The sequence below is a fragment of the Manis javanica genome, chromosome 4 (genome assembly GCF_040802235.1).
Source record: "Manis javanica isolate MJ-LG chromosome 4, MJ_LKY, whole genome shotgun sequence".
NCBI classification, from domain to species: domain Eukaryota; kingdom Metazoa; phylum Chordata; class Mammalia; order Pholidota; family Manidae; genus Manis; species Manis javanica.
Window position 1 is genome coordinate 17,595,065 of NC_133159.1, and position 20,931 is coordinate 17,615,995.

Below are 20,931 nucleotides of genomic sequence, written 5' to 3' on the forward strand. Positions count from 1 at the left end.
TCATTCATGAAGGGGAAGAACATTGTTTTCACAGCCAGAAACCTGGGTTCTGGTCCCAGTGGTTCCCAGTAGCTTCCCAAGCCTCAGTTTCTTTTTCTGTGGAATAGGGACAATAATACCTACCTCATAAGGCCATTCTTTTTTTTTTTTAACTTTACTGAAAGTGATATGTATTCAGTAGAAACCATACTCCAAATTTTTATCTTTTCCCGGGCTAGTGATATGCTGAACAATACTCTCTGTTGAAGCTGGGTAGCGGAGCCAGCTGTGGCATCCAGTCAGCCACGTGATCACAGGGCACCCTGTCAATACCCTTAGAGACCATACTAGTCTGTACCTGTACAACCATCCTGTTTTTCACATTTTTTTTTTTGAGAGGGCATTTCTCATATTTATTGGTCAAATGGTTGTTAACAACAATAAAATTCTGTATGGGGGACTCAATGCACAATCATTCATCAACCCCAAGCATAAGGCCATTCTTTAAATGAGAAAACACTTAAAGCACCCACTTCTGCTAATAATACTAAGTCTCACATCTGATTTTCGTTGTTATCATAACTAAATTGCCTTCATATGAGGTCTGAGAGGCCCCTTATGTGGTGTGGAGGAATCTAACACCCTATTTGCTTAGGATCCAATCTGCCTGTTTTAGGCAACTCTGCTCCCAGGGGTGGTCTTCCTGTGGATTCACTGATCAAGCCTGATCTTTGTCTGTAGTGTCCGTTTCTGGCTCTTGGTTAAACAGCAACTTCTCTAGAGAGTAAGTTCCTTGAGGACTGCAGGGAGGTCGTGCTAGTTTGAATACGGTGATTCTGTGTGACTGGAAGTCATGCTGGTTTGAACATAGTGGTTCTGTGTGTATTTGTGGATGTAGCTGTCAAGTTCAGGGTGCTTTGACAATGGGGCTGAGGTGAGGGGGAGACACACGGGAGCACCGCCATTTCCCGTGGCTCTTCTTTGTCTGCCCTCCACTCAAGCCATGCTGCTGGCCCCTCCAGCACTGCAGACTCTCCCAGGCCTCCAGTCCCCTATGCCTGCTGTGGCCTCACCCGTAGTATCCTTCCACTCACTCTGCATCTGCCAAATTCCTTCCTTCTCAGCCTTCAAGATCTAGGTCAAGTGATCCCTCTCTGAAGCCTCCTCTGGCCCTCCAGGCAGAGTTAGGCCTCTCTTCTTTGTAGATATTAATAAATTCACTTGCTTGGTTAGCTACGTTTTAACTGAGGGTCTACTATGTACCAGGCAGAGGCTACTTTTTAAAATTAATTCGTAATTTAAAAAAAAAGGCCTTGCCCTAAAGGAGTTCATAGGCCAGCAGGAGAGACAGACCCAGACATGCAGACAGACATGCTGACTGTGTTAGGAAAGCACTGAGGAGGAGCACCTCACCAGCCATAGGGGACAGATGACAGGGACAGTTCCTGAAGGTGGTCACATCTGAGTCCCAAGAGTGTGTGGATATCCAGGCAGAGTGACTGGCTCGGGCAAAGGCACAGAGGAAGGAAATAATGTGGCATGTGTAAAACAAAGGTGAGCAGTTGCTTTTGCTGGAACATAGGCAGGAGCCAGGAAGCACAGGTTGAGTCATATGACATTGTCATTTTGTAGATCAAAACAAAAATAGAGATCATCAGCTTCATATGGTTCAGGCTCCTGTGCCACCCTAAGTGTCTTGGATCTTACCTTAGTGTTTCTCAGACTTACGTCGTTCAGGAACCACCTTCATGATTTCTAGCATCCATGAGTTCCTATCCTACTAAGCATCTGCTTAATTTTTATTCAAAGAGACTCACTTGTTTTCCTTAAATACATTTGTTTTAGAAGGAAACTTTATGTCAAAATGAAAAAAAATGATCACTTGACATCCAAATAAACTAATTGTAAAAAGAAACTCAGTGAAAATGAAATTTTTGCTCGATCCTGTTGCCTGCCATGCTCTGCCTCAAAATTTCCCCTTCCACAAATAAAAGGGGTCTAAACAATTGTCAGAGAAGCATGCAGTTGGAAAGTTTGAGAGAATAGATATCACTAAAGAGCCCGAGAAGGTTCATGGCAATGGGAATCAGAGAAGAGGGAATCAGGAAATGTTTGGGAATGAAAATCACCAGGATTAATTAGATGTGATAGGGGAGAAAAGAGGAATCAAGAGTGGCTTTCAGGTTTCTAGCCTAGAAAGCTTGGGGTAGGTGATGGTGCCAGCTATAGATATGGGAAACAATGATTTAGGAGGGAAGGTGATGAGGTAAATTTTGTATGTTTTGCATTTGAGATTCCTAGCAAACAGCCAGGGTGAGGGTTTGGAGCAGAGCCACTGGGCGCAGACAGTCCTCAGGGCTGCTAGTGTGAGCCCTCTGACAGAGGAGCTATGGAGGCAGCCCTTCTGATGGGTGTGCTTTGCTGCAAATCCTACCAGTCACACACACACACAAAAAAATCTTTGCCCTCCCCAATTGAGAAATAGATGGAGGTCCTAGAAGGCAGCAGCGTTTAGTCATCTCTGTCTTATCCAATTCCTAGCTCATCAGAGGAGAGGAGGTTTAAGGAGAAGATGACAAGTTTCATCTTGAACCTGCTGAGTCGTAGGGCCATGCAGGGCATCCCAGGGGAAATGTCTGTCCAGATAAATTCTGAACTTCATCTAGGCAGTCTGAAGTTTGGGACTAATCCTAAAGATTCGGGAATCACCATCGTATAGGTGGTGGTAGAAACCATGAGAGTATATGAAAAACGCCTAGAGTGTTGTATCATAAATACAGCAGGCCCAGGACTATAGTCCCAGAGGAACTACAGCATTTAAGGGGGGAGAAGTGGTAGAAAAGGAGATCAGTAAGAAGACAGAGAAGGAACAGAACCAGGAGGGTGAAGTGTCGTGGAAGCCAGCAGAATGAAACTTCTTGGAGAGAAATCACCAGTGTCGGATACAGTGGAGATCTACCATGATAAAAACACCTTCAGATGTTGCAGTTGGGACTGGTGACCTTAGAAAGCTGTTAATCAGCAGAGTGGGGAGAATAGAAACCAATATTCATATTGGATTGAGGAAATTAATAAGCATAAATATCACATGTAGACTGTATTTGGGGGAGGTATAACATAACATACCTTTGTCATTTATTCATTCAATAAATATTTATTGACTGCCAGGAACTGTTCTAGGTGGCACTGGAATAGTGAACGAAAAGTTTCTGCTTTCATGGAGCTTACATTCTAACAATGGAGAAAGACACTATATAGAATATATCAGGTGGAGCTAAGTTATTTGAAGAAAAACAAAGTGAGAGGTGTGTGTAAGTACATGCTATTTTAGAAAAGGTGATTATGTAAAGTCTATCTGATCAGATAACTGTTAAAAGGGATTGAGTTTTAAAGTATCAGATTAATTGTAATTCTTAATGCTTGATACATTGTCTACAGTGTCAAAATAATTTATTTATAGGTTTTATCACCATCCCCCACCTACAACCATAAAACTTTACAATAAAATACAAATTCCCTGCCGTGGCCTCAAAGACCCTCCATAATCTGCCCTCTTCACCAAATTCATTTGGTACTACCCTTCTCCTTTCTCATTCCGCTACAGCCACCCACACCAAAGCTGGATTGAATGAATGAATGAAGTGTGTCATTGGATGGTGTCTTCCCAGGTGGCTTCTTGCAGCAGGCATCCAGGAAGCTTAAGGTCAAAGAGCTTGAGCTTTGGTGCTGGACAAACCTAGCTGTGACCCCTAGCTGTGCTGCTTACAAGTACTGTGACACTAAGTAGGTCCAAACCTACAGTTTCCTCAGATTATATGACATCTATATTGCAGGATTGTTGGAAGGATAAAGTGGATAGTTAATGCAAATTGTTTAGCAAAATGCCTGGCACATTTTAAGTGCCAAGAATTGGCAGTAGTATTATCATCATTGTTATTGTTATCATTGACCGATCAGTCCTCCTCAGTTAACAGGCTAGGACCCAGGGCTGGCCAGAGTCATGCAGTGAGTCAGGGATAGAGGAGAGGTAACCAGCACCCAGGTATGCAGACACGGAGTGCAGGCCGGTGTGGGTTTTGTAGCTGAGCAGACCGTGGTTCGCATTTGGGGTTTGTCATTTCCCACCTTTGAGCTAGTTGCTCAGCCTCTCTGAGCCTTGGGTACTCCATCCTTAAAATGCCTCACGAGATTGCTAGAAGGTGGAGAGATGACGTGTATAAAGGTAGCACAGAGCTGGGCCACCTCGAGGCACTGGGCAAGAAGCAGTTTGTCTTGCTCCTGGTCCTGCTTTCTTAATCTTTTCTACGTAGCTCCATGGCTTTTAATCTTTTTTTTTTTCCCTAAAGACCAACTTGAGAATTTGTTATCTGTGGAACCCAAACTCAGAGGGTTCATAGACCTCTGCTAACAGGTGGTGGTGGGGTAGTTAGTCAAATCAAACAATCCCATCACCCCATCTCTTCTTCCTCTCCCCCTTCTTCCCCTTTCTTTCCCTTTCTGGTCTAGCCCCATCAGTTTCAGGCTACCTGCCGTAGCTCACTCTTTCCAACAACTTCTTTCCAAGGGCATTCTCAACAAAGACCACAGCCACACTCTTTTTTTTTTAATAAGGCCTCCTTGATATACAATCTTACGAAGGTTTCACATGAGCAACATTGTGGTTACAACATTCACTCATATTATCAAGTCCCCCCGCCCCCGGCCCCGACACCTCACTGCAGTCACTGTCCATCAGCTTAGTAAGACTCTATAGAGTCACTATTTGTCTTCTCCGTGCTATACTGCCTTCCCCCATGACCCACCTACATTATGTGTGCTGATCATAATACCCCTTAATCCCCTTCTCCCTCCCTCCCCACCCTCTTCCCTTTGGTAACCACTAGTCCCTTCTCAGTCTTGCTTTGCTGTTATACTCCACAAATGAGGGAAATCATTTGGTACTTGTCTTTCTCCACCTGGCTTATTTCACTGAGCATAGTAAGTTCTAGCTCCATCCATGTTGCTGCAAATGTTAGGATTTGTTTTCTCCTTATGGCTGAATACTATTCCATTGTGTATATATACCACCTCTTCTTTATCCATTCATCTACTGATGCTTAGGTTGCTTCCATATCTTGGCTCTTGTAAATAGTGCTGCGATAAACATAGCACAGTAACGCTCTTATTTCTGGGCAGAGGGCATGGTATCACTTAAACTTCCTAAGCATCAGTGTCCTTCTCTGTAACATGTATAGTGAGTATTAATTAAGATAACTTTATTGATTGATAGCAAGAAGGGTTCACACACAATCTCACACAACAATGCTGGGAGGTGGATCTCAGTCAATATTTATTGAGTGCCTCCTATGTTCTAGATACTCTCTTAGCCGCAATGATGTCTCATGGAGCTTAAATAATGGGAAGAGACTATAAAAATATGAACCACTAAATAAGGTAATTTTGAATTGTGATAAAAGTTATAATAAAAATAAAACAAAATGAAGAGCTAGATTACTACCTAGGTACAATTCATATAAACTCATAGCATAAAAGTATCAAAGTGTACACTTGTTACTTTATATTTTTATGGTAGCTCCTTTTCCTGGTAAATACAGATTGTCAGTAGACTGTTCTCTGAGAGCATTATAGGATGCCACAGTCTACCTTCTTTAGACATAGGGCCTCAGATAGTTTGAGGCCTGATATCCTTAAGTTGCTAGTGGAAACTTTAATCCAACTTCAAGGAAGTCTGTGAAAGGTGTGGCTTTTGAATCTCAGACACCAACCCCTGGAGCTGGCAGTCTCCATTTGCATTACTGTATTTGAGGAGGGTGAATCCAGCCTGTGAAACCAAGAAAGATGCCATCCCTAAGTAAATAACCAACTGAACATATTTGAAGGATGTGATACAAAGATGAATGTAGTCAATTCAGAAAAAAACTGGGGAAGAGAACAGTGGCCACAGCTGGGCAGAACAAAACTGCCCAGATGGAGGATTTAATATCTCCTTTACAGCAGAACACACTATTCTCTTTACCAAGGCAATGATTTTTCCCTAATAATTGCTGCTTTAAAAAAATACCTGTTATATACCAGTTGCTTAATATTAACATATGAATAAGCCTCACAAGAAATCTATAAAGTAAGAGGAAACAATTTCAGCCAGTGTTAAGTAACTTGACCAGGAGCCAGGGTTAGTTCTGATAGGACTGGGGATTGGAGCTCAGGATGTCACTGAGCCCAAACCCTGTGTTCCTTACACCCACCATCCAACCAACCCTATTTTGGTAAAATAGGGGAGTGGCAGAGCCCAGGCCGGGAGAGATCTAAGGGGGAAGCCTTCCACCTGCCAGGATTCCTCACTCAGCACCCTGTCCAGCCTGCAGAATCTCACTTGACTATTCCGTGAAAGGCAAGGCTTCCTTTCTGCTACTGGGGACAAGATGGCTGGTGTTGTGGGTTTTTCTGTTTGTTTGTTTTTGTTTTTTAAACTTGTCTTGCAGTGTTTTAAATGATTCTAGTACCAGCTAGCCTGGGATTGCTTCTTCCCAAAATTAACATACTTTTAAGCTAGCTTCATCACAAAGACAGACTGTACTTGCTAAAAACTCAAAAGTGTGCACGGAAGATGAGAGCCTCCTTACCCATCTTTCTCCCCCACTGTAGCCTTAAACATGCCTTCGGAGCAACATAAGATGAGTCTTTTAATTCCTCCCACGGGGGTGCCCTATAGTGCTGGTAAGAGAGCTAGGGAGTCTCCCCTTCAGGTTTTCAGACTCTAGGCTAGCCTCAATTTTAATAATAATTAGTTCAGTTTTTAACAAACCTTCATGGACTGTCACCTGTGTGGTAGGTGTTGCTGATCCAAGATGGACAAACAGCCTCTGACCTTGGGGAGCCATTCTGGAGTTGTGCACCCTTGTGTAAACCAAGGATTAACCATACAATGGAAATCCTCCAGCGAAACTAAACAGAGTACCATTTTTAGAACTGGTTCAAAACTTTCTTTTTAAGCAGAATAACACATACATAATTAAATGACAAGAGTATTCATATATTCAAGTGTAAGACTTCTTTATTTTGCAGGTAAGCCTGACTCAATCTGACCTAGATGAGGCAGAGGGGTGGGGTGCACCCTCTCCAGTAGCCCGCATCAGCATTCCTTTTCATTCTGGTTCTTGAGATCTCCCTGGGTAACATGCACAAAATATTCCATGTGTCCCAAGTATATGCCAGGTCAGTTAGTCAGCAATTCTGCTTCAGGAAATTGGCCTGTTTTCCATTACACCAATGCTACATTTTCAAAACAGAAGGAATTTGAGATGTAAAAGCATTTACTGTTCTGATGAAGGAGACTCCAGGACTGAGACTAGAATCCAGGCTCCTCACGCCCAGCTTAATGCTTCTTCCATTACCACCCCACTGTAGAGTTTTAGGACACCAACTGGGTGGTCTTGTATGGACTTTTTATCCAGTACTGATTATGTCAACTGGATTGTACTGGTAGCAGAGATTTAAATTTGGACTGCACCTGATGAATAAACAGCCCACTGGCAAGACAGAAGATTAAATTGCCAAGTGTCAGTTGCAGAGGGAGGGGCATCAAGCAGAGGGGTGGGAACATAGTAGCAAGGCCTATTCAGCAGAGTGAGTGAGTGAAAGCTCATTTGAAGGAACAGTTTATATTGTTTCTTTTTGTTTCTCCAGAGCTGGGACCTGAGAGTATCTGAGCTTTCCTACATTGGGGGAAGTTAGGCCAAGGTACATTGCCAAGTTGCTGCTGGAGATCTGATTATGATCCAATCTGATCTTATCAAGCAAGATGTAATTAATACTGATATTTTAAGTCCGTTTTCAACTGTTCGGTTGTTATTTTTAATAATGATAACAGTACTAGTAAAATGTAATACTTCTAGAATGAGGGTAAGTACTTTTAAAGGATAGTATCTTGGACTGGTCTGATTCGGAACCTACTGCTTCAGAGGAAACAACCATTCATCCATTCACTGAAGTATTTATTTGGTGTCGATGTCCCAGACACTGTTTTGGGGGAAAGTGAGACGCACGAGCGATTACCTCATGTAGCTAAACTGTTTGACTTTTGGCAAATCCCTTTCTCTCCCTCTGGGCCTCAGTTCCTTGACGTATTCAGAGATGTACGCTCGCAGTGGGCCTAAACTATTTAGATTGGAATTCGAGCTTCACCTCTTTCCTGTTTATAGGACTACATGCAAGTTAATTTGGTCCCCTTGAGCCTGTTTCCTCATCTGTAAAATGGGACTCATATAACACGCTTGAAGGGGTTGTACTGAGGGTGGAATTAAGACAGCCCAACCACTGGCGCCCAGCGCACCCGACCTGGGGTGGTCGCGAGGGTTAATCCCTGCTGGGTCCCGAGCGGCGGACCAGCCCAGGAACCACCGACAGGTGTTACTCGGGGCGGGGCTCACGGCCCCCGCCAGGGGTGGGCGGTGGGGTTTATATTCGCAAGGCCGGGCGCGGGGCAGCGGCCTCATCCTCCTGCCCGGCTTCGGGCCCGCGCGCGGAGGGCCGGAAGGGGCCAGTCGCTTCCGTCTCCGCCGGGGCTGCACGGAGGGCGGAGCTGCGGCCCGAGAACGCGACGCGAGCCCAGTTCCGGCGAGGAGGCCGCGCCAGTGACAGCGATGGCGGCGGAGTCGGCGCTCCAAGTCGTGGAGAAGCTGCAGGCGCGCCTGGCCGCGAACCCGGACCCGAAGAAGGTAAGCGGGCTCGCAGCGCGGAGCGGGGCGGGCGTTGGGCGCGGGGCGGCCCCGTAACGGTCGCGGGCCAGGCTGCGGCCCATCCCGACCGCCGGGGCCGTGGGCGCTCGGACCCGAGGCCAGGCCCCGCCGAGCTCGCGTCTGGGGTCGGGAAGTTCGCGGCCATCGCCGCTGCCCGTGCGGCCAGGTCCGCCCGCCGGGAGGCGGGCTCGGCGGGCCCGGCCTCCGGCCTCCCTGCCTTCCTGCCCCCCGGCCGGGCCGGGCCAGGCCGTGGACACCACACGTCGTGCCGCCCTGGAGCCGCTCCCCGCGGTCCCGGGCCAGCTGTCTCCCGTCGGGAGCTCGCCCGGAGTTCACTCCCTCTGCGCCCTCTCCATGCAAAGTGTTTCCCAGTGTCTGGATGATTGTTGGGTGGAGAAGGAGCCGGTTCTGCCCGTGCTCGGTGGAGTCTGGGCTCCTTGTGTGGTCCCGCGCCTCTAAGAGACGTTTTTATTGCTTTCCGGTTTAATATGAGAACGTGGACCTTTTCTGTATCTTAGTAAATCCCTTTCAGAACCAAACAAAATGGATCTTATGTCACCTGGCTGTAGGTACGCCTAAAAACTTGGCTGCAGTCAGAAGAAAAGGTTATAGAAGTTGCAGCTTTTAGCTTTCCTTCTGGGCTTTATAGAAAGGTAAGAGCTATCGTATCTCCTGGCAGCAAGGGATGGGCAACCATTTTTAATTGAACTCAGCTAGTTTTGTTTTGAACTGTTTTCTTAAGTTAAACGCCTTCTTTTCCCTGTCCGACTTTCTGTTATCCGGCTTCCGGTGTCAGAGAGTGTCTGATGGATGTCAGAATTTTTAAAAATAGAAATAAACTGATGAAAGCGCTTAAGGTGTTTGACATTCTCCGTCAGCACTGTAGCCTGAGTATACAGTCCCTGGGTTGGACCTCTGCCCCAGAGTACCTTTTGAAGAGGAAGTAATCGAGGGAGGAAGTCTAGATAAAGTGGTGGCGAGATGTGTGTTCTAATCCATTTACCAGCCTGGACGTTGGGGACATTCTTTGCCGAGCCTCTTTCCTCCCCTACTTCTTCCCAGGACTAAACTAACAGGCTCATACGAAGCGTTCACTAGATATTATTGGCAACTCTTCACTTTTTCTTGAAAGGTGCCTTCTCTTCACCTTGCTTCCAGTCTAACGGGAAGTTCTTTCTGCATCTCTAAAGGCTGCTGCACACAGCATCTCACCACCAGGCCACTTCTTAACTCTTTTCATGCATCCCTAGCTCAGAGACCAGTTCTTCAGGAAGCCATTTTAGTTTTAAATCTGTAAAAACTTAAATGCTTCCAGTTGTTTTATGTTCTATTTTCTATTGTGGCTTTAGTACCTAGTAGCCAGGCATATTACAAGTTTCTTTTCACAATAACCCTTTGTGAACATCTAATAAGTGGTCATTATTTCCGGGTACTAGTTTGTTTTCCTAAACACTGTAGGTTTGTGACCAATTTTTAAAACCTTAGAGCAATATTGTGTAACCTCCCTGTCCCTCCCAATTTGGCCTTTATTTCTTTCAGGTTAAAAAGTGTTCCATATAGTAGCTATAGTCATTTTTCCAGGGGAGTTTAAATTTTGAAGTAGCATTTCTAGTAGTTGATGTGCATGACATTTCAAGTTAGGAAAAGATTTGGTTGGTTTTTCATCCTGCTTGAACTATTAGTGATTATTGTGAGTATTTGGGCTTTCTCTTCCCAGACAGAAAATCACCCTTTATGAAGATGAGAAAATGTTGGGAGATCATTTTTGCAAAGGGCACAATAGTTGGCATTCAGAAACGATCCAACTGCAGAGGGAAAACTGCAAGCTGGCACACCAGCCTTTTTAACCTTCTGTTAACCTGACAAGCTCCCACAGGTTGTTCCTGAAATTGCAAGATGCTTATATAGCAGTGTTGAATTTGCAACGTTCTTGATGTCAAGCCATCATTAGTCAAACGGTTGATTCCACACCTATGTTCATGGATCTTCTGTTGTTAAACATTGGTGTTCAACTGTAACTTTGTTTTCACTTAAGTCCATCTATTACCTAGGCTTACTTGGGGGAAAGTATCAGGCAGACGAGGTCACTTGGTTCCTACTGTTTAACTGGGAACAGTTTTCATGGCTGGTAATTCTACCTGTCCTGTGTTACATTTTGAATGTGAAAACTACCAAGAACACAGTTGGATGGCAAGTAGAGAACAAAGGGTCAACATTATGAACGTCTTTTGCCCGTTGGGTTAAAGGAGTGTGCAGAGGACAACTGAGATTCCTAAGCGTGTATTATGCAAATGTTTGACATTTCTCAATGACCTGTTATCAGTTCTTGCAAACTCTACAATTGGTCCCTTGGTTTGATAACAGCAAGTTTCTTCTACCTGAGGATGCCCAGAGTGCATTTACCTTGTTATTGCTTTGCTCTTTCTTGAACCTCAGTGAAAATAGAAGGGCTCCAAAGCCCTTTTTCTCTTATATTGAGCTGCATCAGTTTGAAAATCTCCAGGGTTTTAGTTTTGTCTGCTTTTAAGCTGTCCCTGCTAACCCAAAGCAAAGCAGAAGGGGCAGCGTTCACCCTTCCAGTTAGTGCTCGCTTTGAGATGAGCACACCCTCCGTGACTTCTGGCCCCATCCTTAGATGCTGGCTTTGTAGAGGTCCTGGCAGTCTGTCTCCATGGTGACCTTTTATTCTGTGGACTCTAAACTGTCTAACAACATGATAGTGATGGAGGAACTGTTCTGCTTTTTTTTGGAAATCTAAGAAGCATGTGAATTACTGTTCTGTCTTCTTTTGCTATTTTCTAAGGACAGTTATTACTGTGGTGTATGTTTCTCCTGGCTTTGTTTATGTGCTGTGGTAGACACTTTGACTGACTAGCTCTTCAGGCAAGTTACCTAACCTTTCTGGGCTTGATTTCATTATCTATAAAATGGGGAGAACAATACCCATTTTACCGAGTTATTCAAGGAATTGGCAGTCTTTGCACCCATAGTTTGGGTGACAAGAAATACACATAAACTTTTTCTTGAGTGGATGATGGTGATGAAGTGGAGCATAATTTTCACTCAGCTATGATGGTGAAATTCCCTAGATACACCACTTGGTTTCCTGTTTGTTCCCAAACAAGATTTTCACTTAGGATCCAATTGCTGTGTCTAGTGATGATGTTCAATAATTATGGAAGTAGAATGACCAGAAAAACATACCTTCCTGCTCCACCTAACAATAGTGTGGCGTACTAGTTATAGCCTGGCTACACGTGAAAAAGACAGATCTGATTGTCTATTAGTTAAATGTAAGGATGGTCACAGTGATCTGTTTTGAACTACTTTACAGCACTCCTCCAGTGGTGCATTTATCCACACAGAAACATTTCCTAGAGAAAGGCATAGCCAGTTATGGCTAGGTAAAAATGTTGCAATTAGGAATTGGCTGGGGAATATCTGGTTGAGGATTAAGGGTAGACATTTAAAGAGCTGTTGGTTGATGAGTGAAATGATTAATAATTACCCTTTATTGAGCTTTTCTAGTGTGACAGGCCCTCTTGCTAAGGACTGCACATGGTTTGTCTCAGCAAATCCTCCCAGAAGGTGAAGCAGAGACAGGATCCAGTTCTTCTTTTACAGATGAAGTAACTAAGGTTTGGAGAGGCTACCAACTTGCACACGATCACCAGGCAAGGAGGTGACAGAGCCAAGCTGAAGCTTGTCTCTAACTCTGGGACTCTGTCTTAACAGTTTTGCTATCCTGATTTTGACCTACTTTTAGGGACTCCAGAAAGGAAATGTGGCCAAACCCAGATCACTTTCCTTACCTACCCAAACGTTTTGTGTTCACCATTTGTTATGGCAAAGCTCTGATGCTGACAACTTGAAATTGGTCTTGGCTTCCCACTTATATGAAAAAAACAATTCTATTAAACACCATGACTCTTCTTGGAAACATGCTGCCCATGATGACCTCTTCTCCTTTTTACTTTCCTCTGAGTCTGTGGGTAATTTTCCTAAAATTGGTACCTTTCTCAGAAATTCTTTCTGAAAACTGGGGCAAGTGATAGTAGCTGATGGCCTTTATTAGAGTTGGTATGTTTGATTTTCTTCTCCAAGTCTCAGTTCCTCTTGGTGTAGCATAATGGTTAAAAGCATGAAATCCAAACCCACAGACCTGAATGAGTCCTGCCCGACTTGCATCCTGGGGCAAGTAACTTTTCTGAGCCTGTTTTCACTCTTGTAAAATCCCTTTGACCGTCTTATTACTGTATAATGCTTAGAAGTGAGTAAGTACGTGACCATCAGATATTCTTATTTATTCCAGTGAATGAGGATGATTTTATAGAAATTAATGTTTATTGTATTCTCTCTGCAGCTATTGAAAAATTTGAAGAAACTCTCCACTTTGCCTATTACAGTAGACATTCTTGCGGTAAGAACTGTGTAACTTTATATATTATATAACTATATCCCATCTCCACTGGGAGAGATTGTACAAGAAGATTAAGAGCATGGACTTTGGAAGTGAAAGAAACCAGATACAAGATCACATATTGTATGGTTCTATTTATAGGAAATGTCCAGAATAGGCAAATCCATAAACAGACAGTAGACTAGTGGTCGCCCATCCATGAGGGGAATTGGGAGGAACAGGGCTTCTTTTTAGGTTTATGGAAATGTTCTGGAATTAGTGGCAATGGTTGCACAGTATTGAGTGTCTTGGAAACCACTGAACTATACACTTTAAAATGGTTAAAATGATGAATTTTATCTCAAAAAAATTAAAATATTGGCTTTAGCATCAACTAGTTCTAGATTCAAATCCAAATTCTGTAGCTTTAGGCTATTCCTTCTTTGTAAAATGGGGCAGATTCCTGCCTCTCAGAGTTGTTGTAAGGATTGATTCAGATATTATATACAAAAGTCTTAGCTCAGTGCCTGACACTAGCCAAAATCACTCCTGTTTTTATTATTTAAGTCTAGAAATGTTTTAGTTCAGTGTTTCCATCTTAATCTGGTGTGCTTTGCTACTGTCATTAGCAATTTGGGCCACAGGCACCAAGTACTTTTGTACTGAGACTTGCAAGGTATGTTTTAGGAGGGAGTATTGATTGGTGATCCTAGGTCCACAACCTTCTAACAATTTCTTTGTTAAATTTGTAGGAGACTGGGGTTGGGAAGACGGTAAATAGCTTGAGAAAACATGAGCACGTTGGAAGCTTTGCCAGGGACTTGGTGGCCCAGTGGAAGAAGCTGGTTCCTGTGGAGCGGTAAGAACATTGCTAGTAGGTTTGTTCAGCTTCTCTGTTAAATCTGGTACTTGGAGTGTTTACAGGCTGAAATGTTTTTGTTTATTATTCCTTCTCTGCCTTCTTATTTAAAATATTTATTTTGCATCTGTTATAAGAATAATTCATTATTGTTATAGAATATCAGAAAATATTTAAAAATAGAAGTAAAAATCAAAATTTCTTATAATTCTGCCATCCAGAGATAAGCATTATTAACATTTTGGTATGTTTCTTCCTACGTACTTCTTAAAAGGCATTTTTTGCATAGCTGTGAACAAACTATATAAATAGCAACCCCTTTTGTTATGTGACAAGTTAAATATGTCCCTGTGTTGAAATTTGTTTAAGTATTTTCATGTCCACAGATATATGATATTCTTTTTATCCTGTAGTTAAGCTCATCATTTTCCATTTATTAAATTTTTGATTTTTCCCTATTTTAAAACTTAGTTGAGGATCTTTGAGCAGAGCCCATTTACCTTCTTCCCAAGACCTTGTGAGTTCAGGTTCTGTAACTTTGTCCTCTGAACAAGGATTACATTGAGATTTATATCTGCTTTATCTACCTCTTTTTTTTTTTTTTTTTAATTTTAGAAACACGGAGCCTGATGAGCAGGACTTTGAGAAGAGCAATTCCCAAAAGCGCCCCAGGGATGCTGTTCAGAGAGAGGAGGAGGTGGAGGGGGACTACCAGGAACACTGGAGAGCCTCCAGCAGCCAGTCATATAGTCCTGATCACAGACAGAAACACAGGAAGCTCTCAGAGCTCGAGAGACCTCACAAAGTGTCGCACGGTCAGGAGAGGAGAGACGAGAGAAGGAGGTGCCACAGAGGCTCACCAGTTTACTCTTCAGACCATGAATCTTCTGATTATGGCCATGTTCAGTCCCCCCGATCTTCTGCCAGTCCTCATCAGATGTCCATGGACCATTACAGATCCCCAGAGGAAGATCATGAGCCCTTTGTTGCACACCAGAAGCCTGGAAAAGGCCACAGTAATGCCTTTCAGGACAGGCTGGGGGTCAGTCAGGAACGACACCTCGAGGAACCCCCAGGGAAAGGGGTTGTGAGTCAGAACAAGGAGCACAGATCCTCTCATAGGGAAAAACGTCCAGTGGATACCAGAGGAGATGAGCGGTCGTGTTTGAGCCGAGAGAAGTCACACAAAGCCATCTCCAAAGAGGAAAACCGAAAGCCACTCTCAGGGGCGAGCACCAAGGAGAAGCTGTCCTCCAGCGGTGTCAAGAAGGAGAAGGAGAAAGACAGCAGCACCAAGAAGAAGTATTTACCCCCCTCGGAGCCTGCTTCAGACAACCACCTGAAAAAGCCAAAGCACGAAGACTCAGAGAAAACCAAGTCCGACAGACACAGGCCAGGCCCGGACAGCCTGCACACAGGGAAGGGGGCAGGGGGCCAGCTGCCCAAGGGAAAAGAGAAGGTTTCCAACAACCTGAAGACTCAGGAAGGAAAGGGGAAAACTTCTCATTTGGATAGAAAGTCAGCAGGCTCCCTTCCTAAAGCTGAGGAGGCAGATATGGATGATGAATTCGAACAGCCTACCATGTCTTTTGAGTCATACCTCAGCTACGACCAGCCCCGGAAGAAAAAGAAGAAAATCGTGAAAACTTCAAACACAGCTCTTGGAGGGAAAGGACTTAAAAAAAATGATTCGAAAAGCAGTAGTAAAAACTTGGACTCAGCTCAGAAATTACCTAAGGTGAATGAAACCAAGTCAGAGACACTTCAGCCTCCTGGATCCAATTCAGCCAAGCTGAAAAAGGTAACCGTCAGCCCTTGGGTGGCTTCCATTCGGAGCACCTAGCCCTCTGAAGCTCCCTGGGCCTACCCTGCCACTGTTTTGCATGGCTGCCTTCTCTGTGGCCTGTTGAATTTGAGTTTGAAGTAATTTCCTCTGGGCCTCTCTAGCTGCCAGGGTCGGTAGTACCCAAGTTAAGTATTTTCTGAGGTGTCCCTTTATGCTGGGCCCATCCCTGTGTTTTTCCTGACTAGGTGGTATCACACATGACTGCCTCCCCTCCTCCAGCCTGGATCTGGGCTGCAGGGAAGAACTGGTGCTTGTAGGAAGGGGCTGTCCAGGCAGTTACTGGTCTCCTCTCCGCAGGTCCCCATCGATGCACTGCCAGCATTGCCGGACCTCCCTTTACCCATGATACAGGCCAATTACCGTCCACTTCCTTCCCTTGAATTGATATCCTCCTTCCAACCAAAGCGGAAAGGTAATTTTCTGTATCTTTTCTTTCACTGGGAAAAAGATTTTAAAAATTCATTCATGATCTGATGGCAGGTGTTTGTACCTTTCTTAATCACACAGGCTCTGCAGTTTGATGGCTTGGGTGTGAATCCCAGTTCTGGCTTTTCCAAGTTATATGAACTTGGGTAATAACTTAATTTCTTTGGAGTTGAGTTTCATATTCTAAAAACGGGAATAATAATGGTATGTGCCTCACAGGGCTGTTGTGTAGATTAAAGGTGATCATGCTGGTAAAGCTCTTAGCTCTGGGTTTTCCCACATAGTAAGTGTTCAGTAAATCTTAGCTGCTGCTGTTACTAGCTGCCCTTTATTCTATTTGTTCTACATGAACTTTTTGTTTTTAAAAGAAGCCATTTTAACAGCTAAAGAATTAGGATCCACATGAGTGTCCCTCAAGCAAGAGACTAACAGATAAATCAAGGTTCATCCACACGGTGGCATCCTGAGCAGTTGCAAAAAAATGTGAGATGTATTGATGTGGAATAATTTCTAAAATAAGGCAAATGGAAAAAACTAGTAATGTGTTATTGGTTAAAAAGGAATAAAATACTTGTGTGCTTATTTTTGCATAGATTGTGTGGAAGGATACAGAAGAAACGGGTAGCGTTGGTTGCTTTGAGAAAGGGAGCTGGAGGCCGAGGAACAGGCTGGGAAGGAGAGCTTTCATTGAGTGGCATGGTGCCTTTTGTAACTCACAGCTCTGGCTTTCTGGCCCTGTAGCACTCTCTTCACCCCAGGAAGAGGAAGAAGCTGGATTCACTGGACGAAGGATGAACTCTAAGATGCAAGTGTATTCTGGTTCCAAGTGTGCCTATCTCCCTAAAATGATGACCTTGCACCAGCAGTGCATCCGGGTACTTAAAAACAACATTGACTGTAAGTCACATGCTTCTCTCTTGCTTTCAAGCACTTTGTGGCACTGGGACCTGACCGCTGGGTGGCTTGGCTGCTGCTCAACACTTTTCACCTTTGATTCTCTGCAGCAATCTTTGAAGTGGGAGGTGTCCCATATTCTGTTCTGGAACCTGTTTTGGAGAGGTGTACACCTGATCAGCTATATCGCATAGAGGAATACAATCATGTGAGCATCCTGTTTGGGTGGGAAGAGGGTGGTTTTCTGGCTTGGGTTTTTAGGAATGGCTTTGTCTTTGTGAATCGGCCACAGCTGAAGGGCAGGCAGCAGTGGTCAGATCACCATTCTGAGCACGTTTGGTTTGTCTATAGGCCTTTAAACAAGCATATTTTTAGCACCTGCTTCTGGCATCAAATCAAGGTGGGATTTAAAGGGAGCAAAAAACACTTGCCACATATCCTTTGACCTTGCCTTGTTACAGAGGTCAAGGGAGAATTCTGGCAGCACAGCTCCAGGGATCCATGGTGGGGGCAGAGCTTTGTGTTCACACTCAGGTGTGTGGTGATTATGAAAGAGCACAGATTGTCTGGGTGTCTCTTAGAGACATCGGGATCTGTCCAAAATCCTTCTCCTCATGCTGGGACGTACTGGTTTGATGGCATTAGCTGTCTCTGATTCTGGAGGATCGACAGCAGCATTCTTCTTAGGTGGCCCCCTTGCCATTTCAGCTCCGTGTGTGCTGGCAAACACCTGGATTTGACTTCATCCCAGTTCTCCTTTCACTGATTTTTCTAAAGGAAAAGACTGATCTTAAAACTAATTTTTGTGTTGTCTTCTCTTGTAGCCCCCCCAGTTCCCCAAAAGCAGCTACTACAATGCCTCACACTTAACAATTTTTAAATTATTGATTTGATTTTTTTTTTTAGAACCATGATGTTTTAATATACTAGTGCTATGGAGGACCAAAAATCATTAGGAAACTGGTCACCCTTAGGTGATTAAGGGTGGAAAAGAGATTTGTTAGAGTGCTTGAATATAAATGATGTCCTGGTTCTGATTTTAGGTATTAATTGAAGAAACAGATCAATTATGGAAAGTTCATTGTCACCGAGACTTTAAGGAAGAAAGGCCAGAAGAGTATGAGTCGTGGCGGGAGATGTACCTGCGGCTTCAGGATGCCCGGGAACAGCGGCTACGAGTCCTGACAAAGAATATCAGATCGGCACACGCCAATAAGCCCAAAGGTGAGCAGGCAGGAGAAGAACCGGCAGGCTGGGGCTTCCTGGCAACTTGGTGAGCCCTGTGCTCTGGTTGACAGCAGGGCTGTAGTGGGCCTGGCTGATGAAGCCTCTGGCCCTGAGAGCCCCCTTGCATTTACAGAAGCAGGGTAGGGATGACGTGTTTTTTCTGCCGTTTTCCTTGCTGCCCTACAGAGGGGTTTTCAGGGTTAATAATTCCCTAACTGGGGGTATTTGAAAAGCTTTTATCTCCTAATAGTGTAGATTATGAAAATAATAGTAGCATCTCTGTCCAGAGAGGCAGGTGTTCATCACCATATTTTTTCACAGGCCGACAAGCAAAGATGGCCTTTGTCAACTCTGTAGCCAAGCCGCCTCGTGATGTTCGAAGGAGGCAGGAGAAGTTTGGAACAGGAGGAGCAGCTGTGCCTGAGAAAATCAAGTAAGATCTCTGCTCTCTGCTCCTCTGTAATTTTGTGCATGCTCCGGACCAAGAGCCCCAAGAGCCTGCTGTTCAGCCTCAAGAGGCAGCCTAGGGGCAGGAAGCAAGGCCTTTTTGGGATGAGAGCCCAGCCAGGCAGAGTGGGCTCTGGAAGCCGACTGTGAGCAGCTCTGCACGAGACCTCCCTGGGTCCCAGCTTCCTTGACCTCAGCGTGGACCAGATCATTGTTTCTGCCTCTCAGAGGCTAAAGTTAAATGGAGAGCAGGGACTAGCTTCTAGGAGGCATTCCCTTATGCTTTCCCTTCACTCATTTAAACAAAACATGTTACTGTCGGGACTAAAATATTTAATCTAATTCACATTAGCATTTTCAAAATACAGATTTACACCTAAATGGTGAAAAATTAGTTGAGATTTTCATTCATTCTGAAGGAGATTATCATTCATTCTGAAGGGCTAACGCCATCACCTCTGAGCCATCCACAGAATCTAGGGTACTAGGGTCTGCTGGTCAAAACCACAAACCCGAGTCTCCCTCAAAGCATGCCAGCTTTGGGCTGTTGGTGCCAAAGGCAGGTTGCCAGGGCTCATGAGTAACCAGTTCCATCCCATCTGTGTTCCAGGATTAAACCCGCCCCCTACCCCATAGGAAGCAGCCATGCCCCCTCCAGTGGTGGTAGCAACAGCTTTAACGCCAGCCATGAGGACCTGGCCTACGACGGCCCGAGCACCAGCAGTGCCCACCTGGCACCGGTGGTCAGCAGCACTGTTTCCTATGACCCTAGGAAACCGACTGTGAAGAGTATGTAACTTGGGGTTCCTGCTAAGAAAGTTCACAGCTAGTATTGCGAGGCCTTTAATGTCATCACCACGATTATAGTGAACATTCATTTTGGCACTCTGCATTTTTTTTTTTACTTAAATGTAAACCTTTTTCTCCAGGAAATAACGTGGGATTCATAACTATTAATAACTAAATGGCAGCACATCTTATTGAGGTTTTATAACCTTATAACTGCAGCTTCCAAGTACTTACTTTTTTGTATCTAGTTGGGTCTATTTCGTATTTTATTAGCTTTATTATCATAGACTATCCCCACTATTACAAGGTGGTATCCCAACTTAAGAAAAGCATTATTCTGTATTCACTTCAGGGCCCACGGGAGGGTGTGGGAGTCCTGGCTTGAGCTTTGGCTGTGCTCATGTTAACCAGCTGAGAGGGCAAGCTAGGCCTCTTTAGGTGGTGGGCGCACTGAGGTCATCTTAGACTTGTTGCTACACTAGACAGATGGGGGCTCAAAGGGGGTGCTTTTCACTGGTTTGGATATTGGTGAGGTAGAGCTAAATGATGGCTCAGAATGGCCTATAGAGTCAGGCGAGGATTGAATTCCAGTTCTGCCATTACTGTACAACCGAGGTCAAGTTGCCCAGGCTCTGTGTGTCTTGGTGGGGCTGTTAGAGATTGAGCACCCGGCAGGTGCTCAGGAGGTTGCTGCTTTTATGGGGGAGGAGCAGATAGCTCCTGCTCGGATCCATTTGGTCATGCAGAGCCGAGAGTAGTGAGGTTTAGTGGGATGTGTCTGAACGGCACACATCTGAAACCACTCTCTTATTTCTCTTTTCACAGAAATTGCCCCAATGATGGCCAAGACGATTAAAGCTTTCAAGAACAGATTCTCCCGACGATAAACTGAGGCCTGGCCTTGGAGATGAAATTTGAGGGGAGGAAAGCAGGGACACTGGGGGTTGGGGAATGGAGCTTCCGAAGGAGGCCGGGGCCTTTTGGTCTCCGAGTCCTGCCCCGTTTGCAGGTGTGGCTTGCACCTGTGAGCCTGTGTGCCGCAGCCACTGCCTCCCTGCTTGAGAACACTTCAGAATTCTGAAGAAGATGTGAAGCTCAGTCTCACTGAGGATTTTAAGGTCAATATACTTTTGTTGTTAATTAACGTCTTTGTAAACTATAAGACATAGTTTTAATTAATAAATATTGCCCCCAGATTGTATTTATATTACCCCCAGTTTTTTTTTTCTTTTTCTTTTTTTGCCCTCTACCACACACTTAGCCTTTTATTTTCAGAGTCCTTTATTAAAGTTAGATAAAAGCCTAGTGAAAGCCATTCCCCTGCCCC

General features: G+C 44.5%; 1 protein-coding gene across 2 annotated transcripts; it reads left to right on the forward strand.

The window, feature by feature from the left end:
• Positions 1–8,539: 8,539 nt before the first annotated feature.
• On the forward strand, positions 8,540–20,814 carry ELOA (elongin A). Of its 2 annotated transcripts, XM_073233393.1 has the most exons (12): positions 8,553–8,696; positions 9,287–9,370; positions 13,081–13,137; positions 13,869–13,975; positions 14,591–15,776; positions 16,119–16,233; positions 16,989–17,144; positions 17,252–17,349; positions 18,185–18,365; positions 18,690–18,801; positions 19,426–19,604; positions 20,430–20,814. In XM_073233393.1, exons 1-12 carry the CDS (start codon positions 8,622–8,624, stop codon positions 20,489–20,491), a joined length of 2,412 nt encoding a protein of 803 aa, XP_073089494.1. In that variant the 5' UTR covers positions 8,553–8,621; the 3' UTR covers positions 20,492–20,814. The 2 variants fall into 2 exon arrangements, with proteins under 2 accessions (XP_017501928.2, XP_073089494.1); XM_017646439.3 differs by lacking the exon at positions 9,287–9,370 and having other exon boundaries at positions 8,540–8,696.
• The last annotated feature ends 117 nt before the right edge of the window (positions 20,815–20,931 follow it).

Coding starts and splice junctions, on each gene's coding strand:
- ELOA (XM_073233393.1), top strand. CDS start 8,622: ATGGCGGCGGAGTCGGCGCTCCAAGTCGTGGAGAAGCTGCAGGCGCGC. Junction 16,234..16,988: donor CTTCCAACCAAAGCGGAAAG/GTAATTTTCTGT, acceptor CTGGCCCTGTAG/CACTCTCTTCACCCCAGGAA. Junction 18,802..19,425: donor GCTGTGCCTGAGAAAATCAA/GTAAGATCTCTG, acceptor TCTGTGTTCCAG/GATTAAACCCGCCCCCTACC.